The sequence below is a fragment of the Triturus cristatus genome, chromosome 1_2 (assembly GCF_964204655.1).
Source record: "Triturus cristatus chromosome 1_2, aTriCri1.1, whole genome shotgun sequence".
Classification (NCBI taxonomy): domain Eukaryota; kingdom Metazoa; phylum Chordata; class Amphibia; order Caudata; family Salamandridae; genus Triturus; species Triturus cristatus.
Window position 1 is genome coordinate 825,047,679 of NC_140580.1, and position 16,116 is coordinate 825,063,794.

General features: G+C 42.3%; 1 protein-coding gene across 1 annotated transcript in view; it reads right to left on the minus strand.

The window, feature by feature from the left end:
• The window catches only part of GPR153 (G protein-coupled receptor 153), a 561,014-nt gene that overhangs the window by 379,644 nt on the left and 165,254 nt on the right, over window positions 1-16,116 (minus strand). Inside the window, exon 3 of the mRNA XM_085608887.1 lies at window positions 2,228-2,757. Coding sequence (XP_085465013.1) covers window positions 2,228-2,604 — 377 coding nt within the window. The 5' untranslated portion in view covers window positions 2,605-2,757. The remainder of the gene's footprint in view (window positions 1-2,227; window positions 2,758-16,116) is intronic.

A 16,116-nucleotide genomic window follows, 5' to 3' on the forward strand; every position in this document is an offset into this window, starting at 1 on the left:
AGTATCGAGGTTCCCTGGTTTTTATTACACATCATGCCTCTTTCCACTACCCCCAGGCCCAATTAAACGTCCAATTTATTACCCTTGGATTATCCCGTTTCATTGGGCACCTATTTTCCCATCTTCCTTCTGTCTCACTTTTATAGGTTTTTCTCTCTTGCTCCCGGCCCAAGTCTGAAGATGATAAATGAGTGCCGGTGCCCACTACCTGCAATCAATGTCACTAACTCTGGTCAAGCCACATAAACGTAAGAAATATGAATCTCTGTCCAAAGCTGTTCACACACAAAATGTTCTCTTTATCAGATTTGTATATTACTCACAAACTCACAATCGGCCGCAAACTATTGCCACTATTAAGTTCGTGGTGTTCATTCCTCTTCAGGAACATATCTACTCTTGGTACCCAGTCTAATCACAGAGCAGTATTTTCCTGCAGGGAGGAGTCTGGGGACAGAGGGTTTCCTTAATACCAGTGGTTCCAGGCATGTTTCAGTTTTCTGGCAGCTCCATTTCACATGGCTCTGGATTCACCATTGCTAAGTCCTACTTTTATGTCATGGCTGGTCATCTCACCATGAGCATACAGTGACAGGGGCCTGTATAGCTGACAACATCCATGAGCCCAAAAAATCACAACTGAGAACGTCAACGCACTAGGAATATGAATCATTTGCCTGAATATATGTTTATGTTAATGCTCCAACCTAAGAGGTTTCATAGCTGCTCCTTTTAGAATATCATTTTCTGTATTGCTTGCTCGCCATCCCAAAATTAGATCCTTTCACCATCACAAAATCAGCAGTGGCTCATAACTAATTTGCATAGATGGATGCTTCTTCCCCAGCGCGGAGGCTTCTTGATGTCAGGAGGAGTTAGGAATCCTCCCCTTACACCCATGCTGGCTCCTTTCATGCATAAATTAAGCCTCTTCTTATTTTAATTAACCCACTTATGTCTGATTTAAAATACCCTTTTTTACGATACAGCTTTTTTGTTGTACCTTAATGAAATAAAACATCATGTCATGTTTTCACCTGTGAAGTTTAGTTCAAAGATAATATTTCTGCACTGTTAATCACAAAGAAATTATTGATGGAGAAATGAACATTGGAACCATTTTAGCAAATTGTGTAAAAACATCTCTTTGTAACCAGTGGCTAGGTCGCAAATTTAAATCCCAGCAGAGACTCAACATTTCAACATTTCATTCTTGTAGGTGTGGATTGGGAATATCAAAAGGTCACAACATTGAAAGACAAAATATGGTAAGATAAGTTTGTATGGATTTTCTATACATACCTCCACATATACGGACCTTGTTGATCAGTATAGCTTCATTGTACGTAGATGTGGAGTTAAGAATAATAAATCCATAGTTTCCTGTATGCATTTACCTCTTCAATATTTTGCCCCTCTATATATTCTGGTCACGATATTCTGGCCCTTTGATATTCTGCATTTGATATTCCCTACCACAATTATCCTTCTTCAATTGTTAAAATGAGTAAAACAGACAACTCTAAGGGGTATATTTATGTAAACGTTGCGCAGTGCAGGAAGTCACCTTGCTGTGCTGTGCTGTGTGACAGGGAAAGGGCAGAAATGTGCTGTATTTAACACTATACGGCACATTCCTGCCTTTTTCCAGTGCTGGCTCACATTGTGCTGCCCAGCACCAATACAGGCACCCTAGCGTCCTGGTTCAAGGGTGCCTGCTTTGTAAACAGGATCATTTTTGTGCAGGAATACAATCCCCTGAGGCAGTTTCCTCTATATGTGTGTTGCAGAATACAGCCCACATAGAAAGAGGAAAAAGTTGGGAGAAATAAAGCTATTTCTCTCCATTACACTCCCTGGCGCATTCCCAGGTACACCACTAATGGTAAATCTGATAATGCGTCAAAATACATGGGTTTTATGTGGCAACACTCACTTACTACCCATGGAAGTCCTCCTTGGGTCAGAGTAACACAATGCAGCTATTTGCGCACCGTTAATATTACTCTGGATTTATCAAGCCACTAGGCCCACGCAGGGTGGCCTTGTGTGGTTTGATAAACCTCATTTTAGGGCTGTGCCGTGCATGCACACCGTGCATGGTGCAAAAACGACCCAACCTTTACAGAAATTTGGCCCCTATTTTTTAACCAGTCCATAGTGAATTTGCATTAAGGTAAGCATTCTACAAATCATCGATAGAAAGTTTACATTTTATTTTTCTTACCTGTAGTTTACTGGCCACCGAACCATCCACATCCGGTGGTAGGATAAGGAGGTGACAGAGAAGCAAGTCACTAGACTTAAGGTATAAAACGTAGACACAAAAACCTTGCAGAGGCCTTCATTCCACTCGTAATCCGAGTGCTGCCTGCGGAGCTGGATCACGGAGTACATGGTGATGGGAATGGTCAGGCTGAGGATATGAGTTCCAGCTAAAGTGCAGATTAGGAACTCAAGAGGCTTCCATTTCTTCTGCCTGGCGCTCACGCTCAGAATCCCCCAGGTGTTAGTGAGCAGCGATATCCCTGAGCAGACGAGCCAGGCTACAGCGTGATTGTGCAGTCTCTGCTCATCATTCATGGTGAAGCGAGGGGGCACCATCAGAAGCGGCAAACGGTGAACTGGCGGTGAAGAAGAGGAAAAATAAATGCATCCTACAGGGGGACAGGATCCTCAAGGGTAAGTCTGGAAAAGGCACCACCATCTTTTACCAGCAAGTAAATGCATCGCTCGAAGCTGTCACAGCTCAGATATCTGTCAAAAAACAAAAAAAGGCAAAAACAATATTACAAACTTTCCACCGAATCACTAAAGCAGTCCCTGAATTTAATAAATAGTACTTCATACTACTTTGTTCACTGCTTAGCTTTTCAACAGTTTCTGTACTTTTTTTTGGAAATGTTGCCCTGCCTCAATAAACTTCCTAATAAATTAAGCAATTTTAAAACTTATCTATATCTAAATGTAGATGGGAATTTTCAGCACTTTTGCACTTGATCACTGTTTGCGTGGTACTAGTGTTACTGAATGAGAACATGTGGAAAGAGCAGCATGGACAAGGCCCTGGTTTCTTTCAGCTCTCCTCATAAGAAGGACTTGGAGGAAGGGAAAGGAAGGGGAAGGAGAGGGGGAAGGAAAGGGAAGAGAAGAGAAGAGAAGAGAGGAGAAGAGAAGAGAAGAGAAGAGAAGAGAAGAGAAGAGAAGAGAAGAGAAGAGAAGAGAAGAGAAGAGAAGAGAAGAGATGAGATCAAGAAGAGAAGAGAAGAGAAGCGAAGGTGAAATTATGTATTTTCCTTTCTGATCATAATCTTTCGAGAGCAAACAAATGAAATTAAAATATATCTCTTTAATTGAATGTGCTACATGTGAAACAAGGAAATGTACACTGAAATATCAATCTTGAATAATACATTTGTCCTCCTACTCTTAAGATATTGAGATGAACCTACTAGGATAATTATCCACTGAAACTGTGCTCCTGATGATTTTTCAACCACTACATCGAAATACCATTAGAGATTATGGCCATCAATAAGGTTTGTAAAACTCCTGAAAGTGTACTGGACTGCCAGAACTATAGATACCACAGGAGTCAGTAATTCTAGGACGCACAATTATCACTCTATACCATGTTTTTGTTTTGAAATGGGACAGCAGAGATAATTCAGGTAATATCAAATTACAGGGTCGTTTTCTATGGGACACATTCCACCAGGTTAGAAGCAGCAAAGTGTAGCACAGGAACACACAGGAAACGTGATACCACTTGTAGAAATATTGGATTACTTGGCATACCAATTTGGGTAAACTCCAGTTTTCTCAAAAATTGGTATGCCAATGTATCTCAAAATGAGGGTGGTAAAACGTACGTAAAAATTGCAGTAAAGTATCCTGGTACAAATGTAGACCTAACGGATAAGTCTTGAAAAAGTAGAAATCTTAAAGGGTGCATATATAGGTTTGGGTTTAATGATGCTTGAGCAGAATTGATGCTACACGTTATCAATGAAAAAAAGCATACAAAAGTCAATTAGAAAGCAAGGGTCTTTTTATTCCCATAGGTCTGATACATCCTGGTTTCTGATTTGTGGGATTCGATGTTACATCATGTGTGCATACATCTCAAAGAAGAAGTCTACATCCAGCATGCCTTTGTCAATGAAAATATTCTCTGCAATGGGTATTCCAAACCAATGTTATATTCCCCTCTCTTGCTGGACAGCCCTTGTATAGCTCCTAGTCAAAACTGCATGTTCCGGGTCTGGCCACTTGGGTGACCGTGTTTGGGGGCTAAGTTGACTAATGCACCCACTGCAGGGGCCTGTGTTTAACAATGTGTGGTCAAAGGCACAAATCCCAATGGGTCTTTTCTTCCTTCTGAGGTCGATAAAATGAGTACAGTTGGGTAACAATAAACATCTGTTATTCAGCACCAAGATACCCTTCTGGGTGAATGTGTACTTTACAAATACACGTTATATTGTATTTTTTTAGGTCTCGCCTGACCCAGCGCATGCGCTGGACTGGCGAGACTTTTTGAGAGGGCTCCAAAAAGTGCTACCAGGCCAGCCTAGAGCTACAGTGCATGTGCGCGGGCGCGCGCGCCGCGCTTGACCGCGATTACCTTCACTTTCTCCGCTTTGATGTTTGATCGCGATCACTTTCGCGGCTGCACGGCCGCTTGGCATAGCCAATAGATCTCGCTTTTGGGACCTTATAAGTATTTAGTTATGCAACTGTTGCATGGCTAAACACTTATAAGGTCCCAAAGGCGCGACCTATTGGCTATGCCAATGCTTGTTTCAAATGGAAGGTGTGCATGAAATTCTTAAGGTAATGTCAGCTATATTTATGATACATTATTTTAGTAGACTCCAGTGTCTCACTGGAGTAGCTGTAGATTCATGTCCTCAAAAAAAGCAATGACGAAAGTTAGATGTTTTGTACTTTTCCAGTGTAATATGACGACTTTGAATGTTTAGAATGTCAACTTAGTTTCTTTATTCCCCTGCCCACACACAAACCATAATTTACCAACAAAGCCAAACTTCGAAAAACCTGAAAAATACTACTAGAGGTGCATCTCTAGTAACTTAAATGATCTGCTTGACCTTAATCCAAAGCACCATACACTTTTATTCAAAAAATGTATCTAACAAACCACCAACACCACACCAGGGTGCATAGTTTCGAATAATTTCTCCACTTCCTTAAAATGCATTACTGGCTTGTCTTCAAAGTGCGTTTTTTTCACTTCACTCAGTGCAAAGTTACTCCCCCTACCCCTCCTCTCAACAAATATCGATAATTCCTTCGCTTATTGTTGAAGGTGTTACTCTCGAAAGACATAAACTTGTTGATGGCTGAACGCCATCTTGAACCTTCTTCAGTACGCTTATTTTAAATTTGCTAACAGTCAAAACTGTCTTTTTTTCAATATGTAATCAGATTGTGGAGACCTGTAATATTCAGTGGACGTTTCACAGATGTCACAGTTTCACAATGTGCCTGCTACCTGCAAGCCTATACAAGAGAATACAGAGCAGAGATGAGTGTTTGAAATTAGGTGAGAGCTTTCTTTTATTGGAAAAGTCTTAAAGTTAAAACTGCTTGCCCTGGCTGCAGAATCTAAGCATCTGGGATGAGACATGGTTATGATTCCATACTACAATTTTTTCTGCTCTGAACTTTGTTCATTCAAGGATTAAGCAGCAGGAACACAGCCGCTCATTACAGCATTTCTTTACATTCCAGGCTACAAAAGCAGTTCTGGATAGCTTCTACTACCATTGTGAAGGATTTATGAAAAGTAGGAATAAAAAAATGCATTTTTGTACTTCGGTTAAACCATATCATGTGGATGGAGAGAGGTGAGCTGACGACCTAAATCTTCAAAAATCTATATCCCTGGGCTGAATGACAAATGGGTGGTAGCAATTAGATGGCACTTGCCAAACAGGGTCAATAAACAATAATATGCATTGGTAAAGACAATAGGTCTTGTTTTTAATACCTACGGACTTTGCCAATTGTTTTTAGCCATGCAAACTGATGCTGTGCAGCCTGGCTAAGGAAGGATAAAAAAAACAGCATATACTGTGGCCCTCACATCATTTCATTTTGTTGGCGAGTGCACAGCGCATGGATGCAGCTGTCTCCTGCTGGAGCATCAATAGTGTCCTGTGCTGTGTATTTTTTCTGTTGTCCTTCTTTACTATTTTGTTGTTCAGTAGTCTGTATCACATGACAGCCAGACTGATGGATACTCCCACAGCCCTCTTATAGGCGCTGCTGCGACAGCTGCCTTTGACAACTGGTGTCTACCTGCTTTGGAGATTTTAGCTGTCTGTTGTCTTTTTTTTTTTTAATGCTTTTCCCTTTGCTTGTTTTATTTTTTTTGAAAATGTCAAGTATGTGCTGACATTTAAGATTTTAGTTTGCTTTTAGTTCCCTAAGTTTTCTATCCTGTCTGCTTATCTTTTTCACTCCCTGTAGATGTCCATGTTTGTTATGTTCGTGCCTGTGGTGTCGAGAGGACCCAGGGATCCTATTGTTTAAGATGTCTGTTTTTTGGGCTAAGAGGGCAGCAAGTGGAGCCCAGATGATTTGCTGCCTCGATCCTCCCCATTATCCATTTCAGAGTGGGGGGTTGCAGCGAGCCGTGAGACACAAGGCAGCATTGAAATTGAGCTGCATTTCATCTCCGCTAAACCCTTACCATATTCTCTTACGTGAAGGATTCACAGAGGGACTGTGAATTAGCAGGAGAAATGTGGAGAAACTACTGGTCACAGTTGTGGGCGTCGGCTTCAGGGTTGAAGGTCGAAAGATTGCAGTAGCCCAAGTAATTAGTGTGGATGGTCCTAGGCTTCCGGGACATATCCAAGGGATTTTCTGTGGTGGAGTCGGACATCATTTGATTCTTCACTACAAGTTCTTTGACTTAGTTTGTGTAGATACACAGCAACATGCAACAGCTGCATGCCAAGAGGCATTGTACTGTTTACTCAAAAGGGGAAAAATCGTGGTACACAAGGCCAATTGACAGTGGGCCGACCAGGAAAACCGCCTTGTCAAGACCAGACCTGAAAGAGACAATGCTAACAACTTTAAATGCGATGGCTGGCATTCAGGAGGAAGACTATAACCTAGTTAATTAGGAGACTAATTGGGAGATTAATTTATCAGTTTTGCCAAATCATAACGTTCAATTGGTCGACCAGACACAAAAAAGTATGGATTTGGGGGCGGAGCAAGAGGCTTACCCTGAGTGCTTGTTGGAGGGCCAGTGTAGCAAGATTGGACAGAAAGAATATCCACTTTTTTTGAGACAAGCAAAACTTCAGGCTGACAAAATGATTAAGCAAATACCTGCACAGCCATCTTCATAGGAGACAAGATGTGTCAGTAAAATGTATCTGCACAGGGCTTAGTTTTACTCCCGGAAGATCTTGGCGCCACACTAGAAATAGTGGGAACTCTTAGGGAGATTATGGGACCTAGTGATGCCCCTAAGTCAATAAACATTGATCAAAGCTCAAGTGAGGTGCAGATGCATTTTGTGGGACAGTCTAAGTCACTAATACATTTACTCAAGATAATCCTTATTAAGATCAGAGATCTCAAACAGGTACAAGCTCAGGATATTGCCACTCTACATCAGAGGTTGGCCAAAATCGAGGCGAGATCTCTTGGCTGGGAGTGAGTGGTTGAAAAGTTTCAGCACTCCATCCATCATCTTGTTGTGTTTGCTATGTTCGCCCTAAGTGGTCAAGGGTTTGCCCAAACGTGGGTCACTTACTCGCTGTGTCACTGGATTTAAGCTAGCCTGGCTAGTGAGGGGTGTTACCCCAAAACTGGTCACAGGAAACTTGTTTCCGGTCCAGGGAGGACCTGACTTGCCAGTTCGAGCGTCACTGTTCCCTTGAGGAGCAGGGTCAAGACTGATTTACATATGGCTGGGTCCAAAATGGGGTGGCATAGTGAGCAAAAGAACGATGGATTAAACCCACATCTCTTGACTGGGGGTGAGTGGATGAAATGTTTCAGCACCCTAGCCATCATCTTGTTTTGTTTGCTATGTTTGCCCTAAGTGGCCAAGGGTATGCCCAGATGTGGGTCTCTTGCTCGCTGTGCCACTGGATTCAAGCTAGCCTGGCTGATGAGGGGTGATACCCTGAAACTGGTCGCAGAATGCTTGTTTCCAGTCCAGGGAGGACCTGGCCTGGCAGTTTGGGCTGGCCTGTTCCCACGAGGAGCAGGGTCAAGAATGATTTGCATACGACTTGGTCCAAACTGGGGTGGCACAGTGATCAAAAGAACGATAGATTAAACCCAGATCTCTTGACTTGGGTGAGTGGTTGAAAAGTTTCAACACTCCTTCCATCATCATATTGTGTTTGAATATGAATCCCTTGCCAAGCATTTAATTCCCCTTTTTTTTACATGTAAGTAACCCTTAATGTAGACCCCAGGTAGCCCATAGGGCAGTGTGCACTGTAATAAAAAGGCTGGACATGTAGTTTTTGCGTTTTACATGTCCTGGTAGGCAAAAACGCTTATATTTGTTTTTCACTTCTGTAAGGCCTACCTGCCCTATAGGATAACATTATGTTGCATTATTGCATTTAATAAGTGTTAACTTTTGATTCGGACCAGGTAGACACTTCATATGTAGTATCTATGAAATTGTAATGAAAAATCATCTTTCATGGTAAAGTCAGCTTTGACATTACAATTTTGAAAATGACACTTTTAGAAAGTCGGCATTTTCCTGCCCTTAGCCTTTTGGTGCCTGTAGCCTGTTTTAGGTCACCTGACTCGGTGTAACTGTATGACTTTGTAAATTCCTCCCAGACAGTCATACACTAGAGGTAATAGGTGTGCCTGAATGTGCCATCTGCTGGCAGAATGGAGGGGTGTAGCTGAGCACATCCCCACTTGCAACTGAATAGGCTGTGCTCTGCCTTTACATAAAGGAGTTATCAACTCCACAATGTCACTGCAGCCAGCTTGGAGCCAGGGCAGGAGAGTCAGGAAATTCCATGCACTTGAAAGAAGAAGCCTCTAGAAACTTCTCCCAACCTCACAAGAGGCACTGGGTATATAAAAATAGGGCCCTCAGACCCACTCTTCAGTTCACTTTCTGGCCCTCTTAGAGTACTTCCTGCTGCTAGGAGCTGCTGTGCACTCTGCAAGACTACTCTGCTGTACCTGGAAGATCTGCTTAGCTGCCTGGGGCTTGCCCTGAACCCTCAGAGGCCAGCCCTGCTGTATGCGCTCTGAATCTTCACCTGAACCCAGGACTACAAGTTACTCAAAGGGCTAGTTTGCAGGCCACTTGTTCAGAGCCCCACAGGAACATAAAAGGCACCCACCTTAAACCCACACCTTGACCTAGCCTAAGTGAGTCCTGAACCATTTATGGACCCTTAGTTTTTGTGCTAAAGATGCCCACTAGGCAAAACCCAAAACTAAGGACTTAACATTTTTGGGCTAAAAACTGCTATGAGAACCAAGCAAAAACCAGTACCAACCTGCTCGTCTATCCACCCAAGTCACATCGCCAGTCGGTCTGAGTTCGCAACTGCTTCTACTACGTTCTTCACCACAGCAGCAAATCCTGTTTAGCGGTCCTTTGACAAAGGGTTTCCGATCCCCTGGAACTATCTTTGGCTGCAGCCTTCTGCCTTGTCTTGCTGGAGATATTTATGACTTTCAGAAAAGAAACTAAGTCCGAACTAAAACTCTTTACTGCGTCTTCCACCCAAGGCTCTCCGACGGCAAAGCTCACTCCTCGAACATCGCCTGAAGCCTTGCCCGTCTGAACTTTACCTTCACCAAATTGTTTTTGTGAAGATGACTCCAATTCCGAAGGTAAGCCCCCGACCGGGGCTCAATCCACTCCGTGGATCTGACCCACTCTCCATTGTGGTTGCCAATATTTTTCAATCTTTACCCACGACTATATGTTTTCAGTTCGTGCTTTGATCTTTTATGTGCTACTTTTTACCAAAAGCTTTAATAATTCATAACTCCAGTTCTACTGATAGGATTTTTGTTGTTTTCGTGTAAAATCATGTATTTAAATTTGCTCTATTTTTCTTGTGTTTTATTTTTACTTTTGTACTGTTTGTGTGCTGCCTAAATAATTTACACAATGCCTCTAACTTAAGCCTGACTGCTTTTTGTGCCAAGCTAACCAGGGTTAAGCACAAGTTAATTTAGTGACTTTTTGTGGTTCACCCTGCCAGGGATTAAGCTTTACCGGGGCTCACACCCCAGTCAACCAATAACTCAATTTCTCACAATCCCTTTTTAATGTTTTCATTTCTAAAAACTACCATGAATGATGCTGGTTTAATGGCTGCAGTCCCTGTCTTCAAGGACATCCAGACATCATCAGATATAAGGTGCTGGTGCGTCCTGAAGTTGTCCACCCAAAGTCCTTACCATTTAATGAGCTTTCCGAAGAGGTTAGTACTTCCAGTTCTGCATCCAGGTTAAGTTTGACCACAATTATGATGAAAATCTATATAAAGTTGGAGAACATCTGTGCTCTATAATCAGTCACATCTACAACAACTCCACTCCGACTTACGCCCAATGTAGGTCCTGAAATGCCTAAATGTGCCATTGTTAACCCATTCTTTGGATCAACATATAAACCAATTTTCTCCTCGTTTTATTACTAACCAGGAGTCTCTCTCTCTCTTTACTTCCATCTCTGCAACTTCTGTCATTTCTATTGAAGCCCAGTAGTGGTCCTTTTCTAAGCCTGGTACTGTATATCAAGTCAAATAGCCTTTATTTTGACAATGTCATAAAAGGGTACATAGACAATAAAACAACACTTTTCAAAATTCATAATTAACACCAAAAAAGAAAAATTACATCTCATTGCATAGTATTACTTAGAACCATCTGAATCGAAATTCATTAGTTCCATGAAATTCAATTTGCTACAAGTTAGCATTGGATATCAACTAATTTGCACCGCTTAAGCCACATGGCTGAGAGATATTTGCAAATTGCAAATACTGTAAAGCCCGCTATGTCTGACTTTAGAATTCTATAAGCATGTTGGTATTGCTTAAACCCCAACTTTCTACACAGTGGTACCAGCCAAAATCTCCTGGAATTCATATATGCAGGACAGAAAAAAAAGACATGGAGTTCATCCTCCACGCCACAGGTACAACCCGGGCATGACATGTCCGAGGATGCTGACCACTTACTAGTGAAGACTTTAAGCGGAAGAGTGCCAAGTCTCCACTGGATGTAGAGTTTCCTGACAAAGATTGGATATACAATATCCATAAAGTTTTCAAAGCCATAGCAATTTTTAAAATCAAGGAAAGAAGTGGTTAGTGAACCCAGTGTTACGGCACAGAAAGTGGAACTAAATCTGTGCTCCTTATAAATCCTAGTAAGGTTTTTTCGCGAGATCTCACTACACGCTTTTTCTGGGTCTTCCCACATGGCTTCTAGGCCAATTTTCGTCAGTTCCTGCTTGATGAACACTAACCAATGGATCTTTCTTGCCTTGTTATAGGCAAGTAACTGTTTTAATTCCTCCCTATAATTGAATAGTTCAGGCGTTGACCAGAGTCTGTGCCAAAACCTTAAGGGTTTGATCTCTAATTCATCTTCGATTGGATTTAATCCCAAGTCCAACCTTAGGGGTAGGGTAAGTGTACTTTGCGGAAGGGACAGCAGTTGTCGCATAAATTTGGTTTCAATTTTGGCAATTGCTGTTACCTTCGTGTGACCCCACAACTCCCCGCCATAGAGGACTGCTGCTCTTACTTGTACTTTGTATATCTCAAGGGCGGGGCTCACTGGCTTCAATGATGAAGTATTTGACACCTTGAGTATACCACCCGCCAACTGTGTAAGTTTTAGTTGGGATTTAGCAATTTGGGGTCCCCATGACATATTTTCTTGTACTAGAACCCCAAGATAGGTGAAGGTAGTTACCCTTTCCAGGTTCCCTTTGCCCAAGGTCGGAGTCGAACGTGTAGATGCAGCGGGATTAAATATCATGTATTTAGTTTTGTCGACATTAATCTCTAGTCCTCGCAGACTACAGAAATCCCGAAAGCCGTCCAGTATCCGTTGAATCCCCATGGGGGACTTGGAGAGCAAGAGGGTATCGTCAGCAAACATGATTGCAGGTACCCTCCTGCCCGCCAATAGCGGAGCATCATTATTTGGCACCTCGTTCAGAGACGGGATTAGGTCATTAACATATAGGCAGAAGAGAGTTGGGGCCAATACACAGCCCTGTCTCACCCCTCTTCTGACCGGGAACCTAGGGGACAGTACACCATTCCTCCCACACCTAACCTGGGCAAATTTCTCGTCATGGAGCCTCGTTAGGATGTTCAAAATTTTCGATTGGACACCCAAATCCCGGAGCACGGCCCACAGTTTCCTCCGTGGTACAAAGTCAAAAGCGGACCGAAGGTCCACAAAGACCATATATAAGCTGCCTCCCTCCATCTTTACAGTTTTCCAGTATAAAAGGAGCAGCTGGAAGATCTGGTCCATGGTTGAAATATTCTTTCTGAACCCCGCCTGGAAGGGACTCAGGACATCATGGTCCTCCATCCACTCCAGGAGGTGGTTCAGTACAAGTCGGGCAAAGATTTTTTGTGGGACGTCAATAAGGCTAATAGGCCTGTGTTTGACTGGAAGCAGAGGAGAACCCTTCTTAAAAATCGGGACTATCTCTGCTCCCAGCCAGGTACAGGGAATCTCCATACCGCCCAATATGGCGTTAAACAAAACAAGGAAATAGGGACCCCATATCCCAGGTTGCTGCCTAAAAAGATCGCCGGGGAGTTTGTCGAGCCCCGGGGCCTTTCCTGCTGCAAGTTTGTCAATTGCAGTGGTCACCTCACTTAAAGTAAATTCTAGGGCTCGTCCTCGCTGGAGATGGCTGCCAGAGGCAGGACAGTGTCCATACTCTGTTCATCCGTGTGAAGGCCCCTAAAGTGTGCTTCCCACACTGGTGGTTCAATATTGGGTTCCACAGCTGATTTCAAGTCCCCTATTCCTATATTAACTAAGGACCAAAATCTTCGTGCATCCCTGGATTCCAGAGCGGCAGTTAGATTGGTCCACCTTTCCGTATCCCACTCCTTTTTAGCATCGACCATAACCCCTTTATAGTGTGATCTTAATTCTCTGATTCTCGCTCTGTCACTCCCAGATTTTACTGCCAGGAGTAGCTCTGCCTTAGCCTTTCTACACGTTGAATTATACCAGGATGAGGCTGGGGTTCTATATTTCCTCCGCCTAAGGGTAAGAGGATTAGTAACCTCTGCTAAACTAGACACCAAGTCCCGATGAATAGCCCCTACTTTCCTATTAAAATCATCGTTAGGGTACTCAGTGATTAGACTTTCAATCTGTAGGAGTCTGGGCAGTACTATATTGTAGAGTTTAGCTATTCCGTCATGGGTATCTATAATTTTAGCCCATTTTACTCTTCGTCTCTTGTTAGAGAGCAACAGTCCTTCTCCCAAGTTATCCGACTCCGATAATGGGGAGCCTACAGAACCTGGTAGTACCATTTCCAGGCAGAGAGCATTGTGGTCACTCTCGACTCTAGGAATTACCCTAAAGTCGATGACCTTAGACCATAACTTGGTCTCAACCATGATGTAATCTAGGCGAGACTCTTGTCCCCTTTTATTATAGGTAGACTTTGAAGGAGTGTCGGACGGGGTGCGCCCATTGCAGGCTCTCAAGGAGTTGTTCAAGGTCAAGGCCACGATCTGATTTGCCAGTGGGGACCATATTTTGGGGGACGGTGATTGGCAAGATGGGATTGCCCAATAATCATCTTCGTCCATGAGCGCACCCTCATTATATCACTATACAGCCCCTCTGGCCTACTTCACTCACTATTTCAGGTTCCATTTTCTGCACAAACAGACACATATCTCCAACAGGCCGGATGGGGATTCTGAGGCCATCACATAATGTTTCAAATAGTGTATCTTGGCCATTTCACTGTGAATAACAGGAAAAACACACAAACTTAAGTTCCATAAAATGAAGGTTCTGATACTTCAAGGAGACTCTATTGTTTCTTAGAACTCCTCAGATAGGCCTCTTGAACTAGATGGCCTTCTCATGCCAGCCACGTCTGCGTTTCCTCTTGGGTTCCAACTTGCTCTCTACCCCTGCATCCACATGTGGTCAGGAAAAACTCGTTTCTTAAGCACATTAATGATCAGAAATGTATGAGCTAGGCATTATTCCTACATCATCTGTACCAAGGTAACTCTCTATACCTAAGTCTTCATAAATCTAATACCCCAAAAGATCATTCAAAATGATGCAGAGCATCTGTGGCTACAACAGCTGCAGTCTATCTCTGGACATCTTTCATATGCATTCAGTTGTCATGAGAAACACTTTGACGACTAACACAACTATTCATTCTCTGATTCTTCTTATTTCTGACCGTGTTTCAAAAGGTATAATCCTTCCCATGCATTTCTGTCACAAAACTAGACTACTGATGATGTCAAACTAAGAAAGGTCAGTGTAGGAAGCCACCATCTTTTGTATCAATCTAAGCTCTAGGCATTCCACATGTCTCTGGCTGTCTCAAATTCTGCACCAAGTTGTCCATTTAGTTAATTCTTTTGTGTGTCCATATGTTCATTTTGTTCATCCATGTGACTTGAACCCCTCCATGAGGAACAGTCATAGGGGCTTATTATGAGTGACCAGATTTGAATGTGTAAATTATTATACCTGAAAAAAATCAGACACAGGTGTTTGGAAATTATTGGATGTGATAATAACCACCCTCTTCTAACTCTTTGGGCAATAACGTGAAATAATCTGTATGTCTCAGTACATAATGGGCCATTTCCCTTTATTAAAACCTGGCAGATTATATACATAGTAAACTTATATGTGGTAGTTGTACGCACAGCAAAATCCCAGCTAAAACAAGAGACCACCTTTACAGAGTCAAAGGCAAAGAAACAGTCATCCACTGATTTGAGAGGTGGCTGGCTTTTAAATTATTACTTTATCATGACACAGTGTTCTTTAAAAATATTCGTCTTTTATTAGGCACTTATCCTATTAGGAATCAGACTCCAAGTTCCAAAATGTGAAGCAATAAAAAACATCTGGATTGGATGAGCTACTCATACAGGACATGTGAGAGTTCAGAGCTCTGCATATATCATAATAGGTCCAAGCACAGTGACCACTGCTTCCCTGTATATAAAGTACTAGACCATAATAATAGCAAATTTCACAAATGCTGCATCTAAAATATGGTAACTAAAGCATATAGGAGTGTTGATACAGATGGGGTCCTTCACATAGAGATGCTGTAGCCAAGATAAATATAGGGTTTATGCAGTAACGGACGGGAAGCAAGAAACTGAATCATGCTGAAAAGAGAGAGTGGAAAATTTACAAATATGTCGACAGAGCAGTCGGGTGCATTTTTCTCACAAAATGAGCCTTTTAGAAAATTGGTTCCCATGTCTTTTCTTTTGCGCTGAACAGAATTATAGCTCAGTGTGAAGAATGTTTATAATATATGTCAAAACAATTACTCAGTAAAATCCTCCTCCGGCTTCCCAACATTAAGCCTCTTTGCAAGACTGCATTTTCTTGCTGTGTGTACCATTTGCCCGAGCCTATAATTGGCAATGAAAAGCTTACACTGACATGTTATATTCAGCCATTAGTTCTTAAATCTGAACACATTCTGACACCAATTTTCAGTGATGGAGAAAGACTGACCCTACAGACTTTGTAAGTCATCCTTGACGTTTGTTGTTGGAAACCCAAAGAAACGAAGCAAATTATTATGTCCTGTCTATGCTAGAATAGTAATGATTTGTGAGCCAATTGCAAGAAGTCAAGGTTCAACAGCTTCTTTTATTTTCCTCCTCAACACGCGCTTGAATGGAGTTTAGGGAAACGTGTAATGCACTGATTTTTTACAATTCAGCTAGGAGCACCAGTAAACTCTTCAAGGAAAAAAAGGTGAACGATAATGGAAAGTCATACCCTACATCATAGAAAGAAATAAAAGAAGAAAACTGCTTTAATTTCGATAGTAAT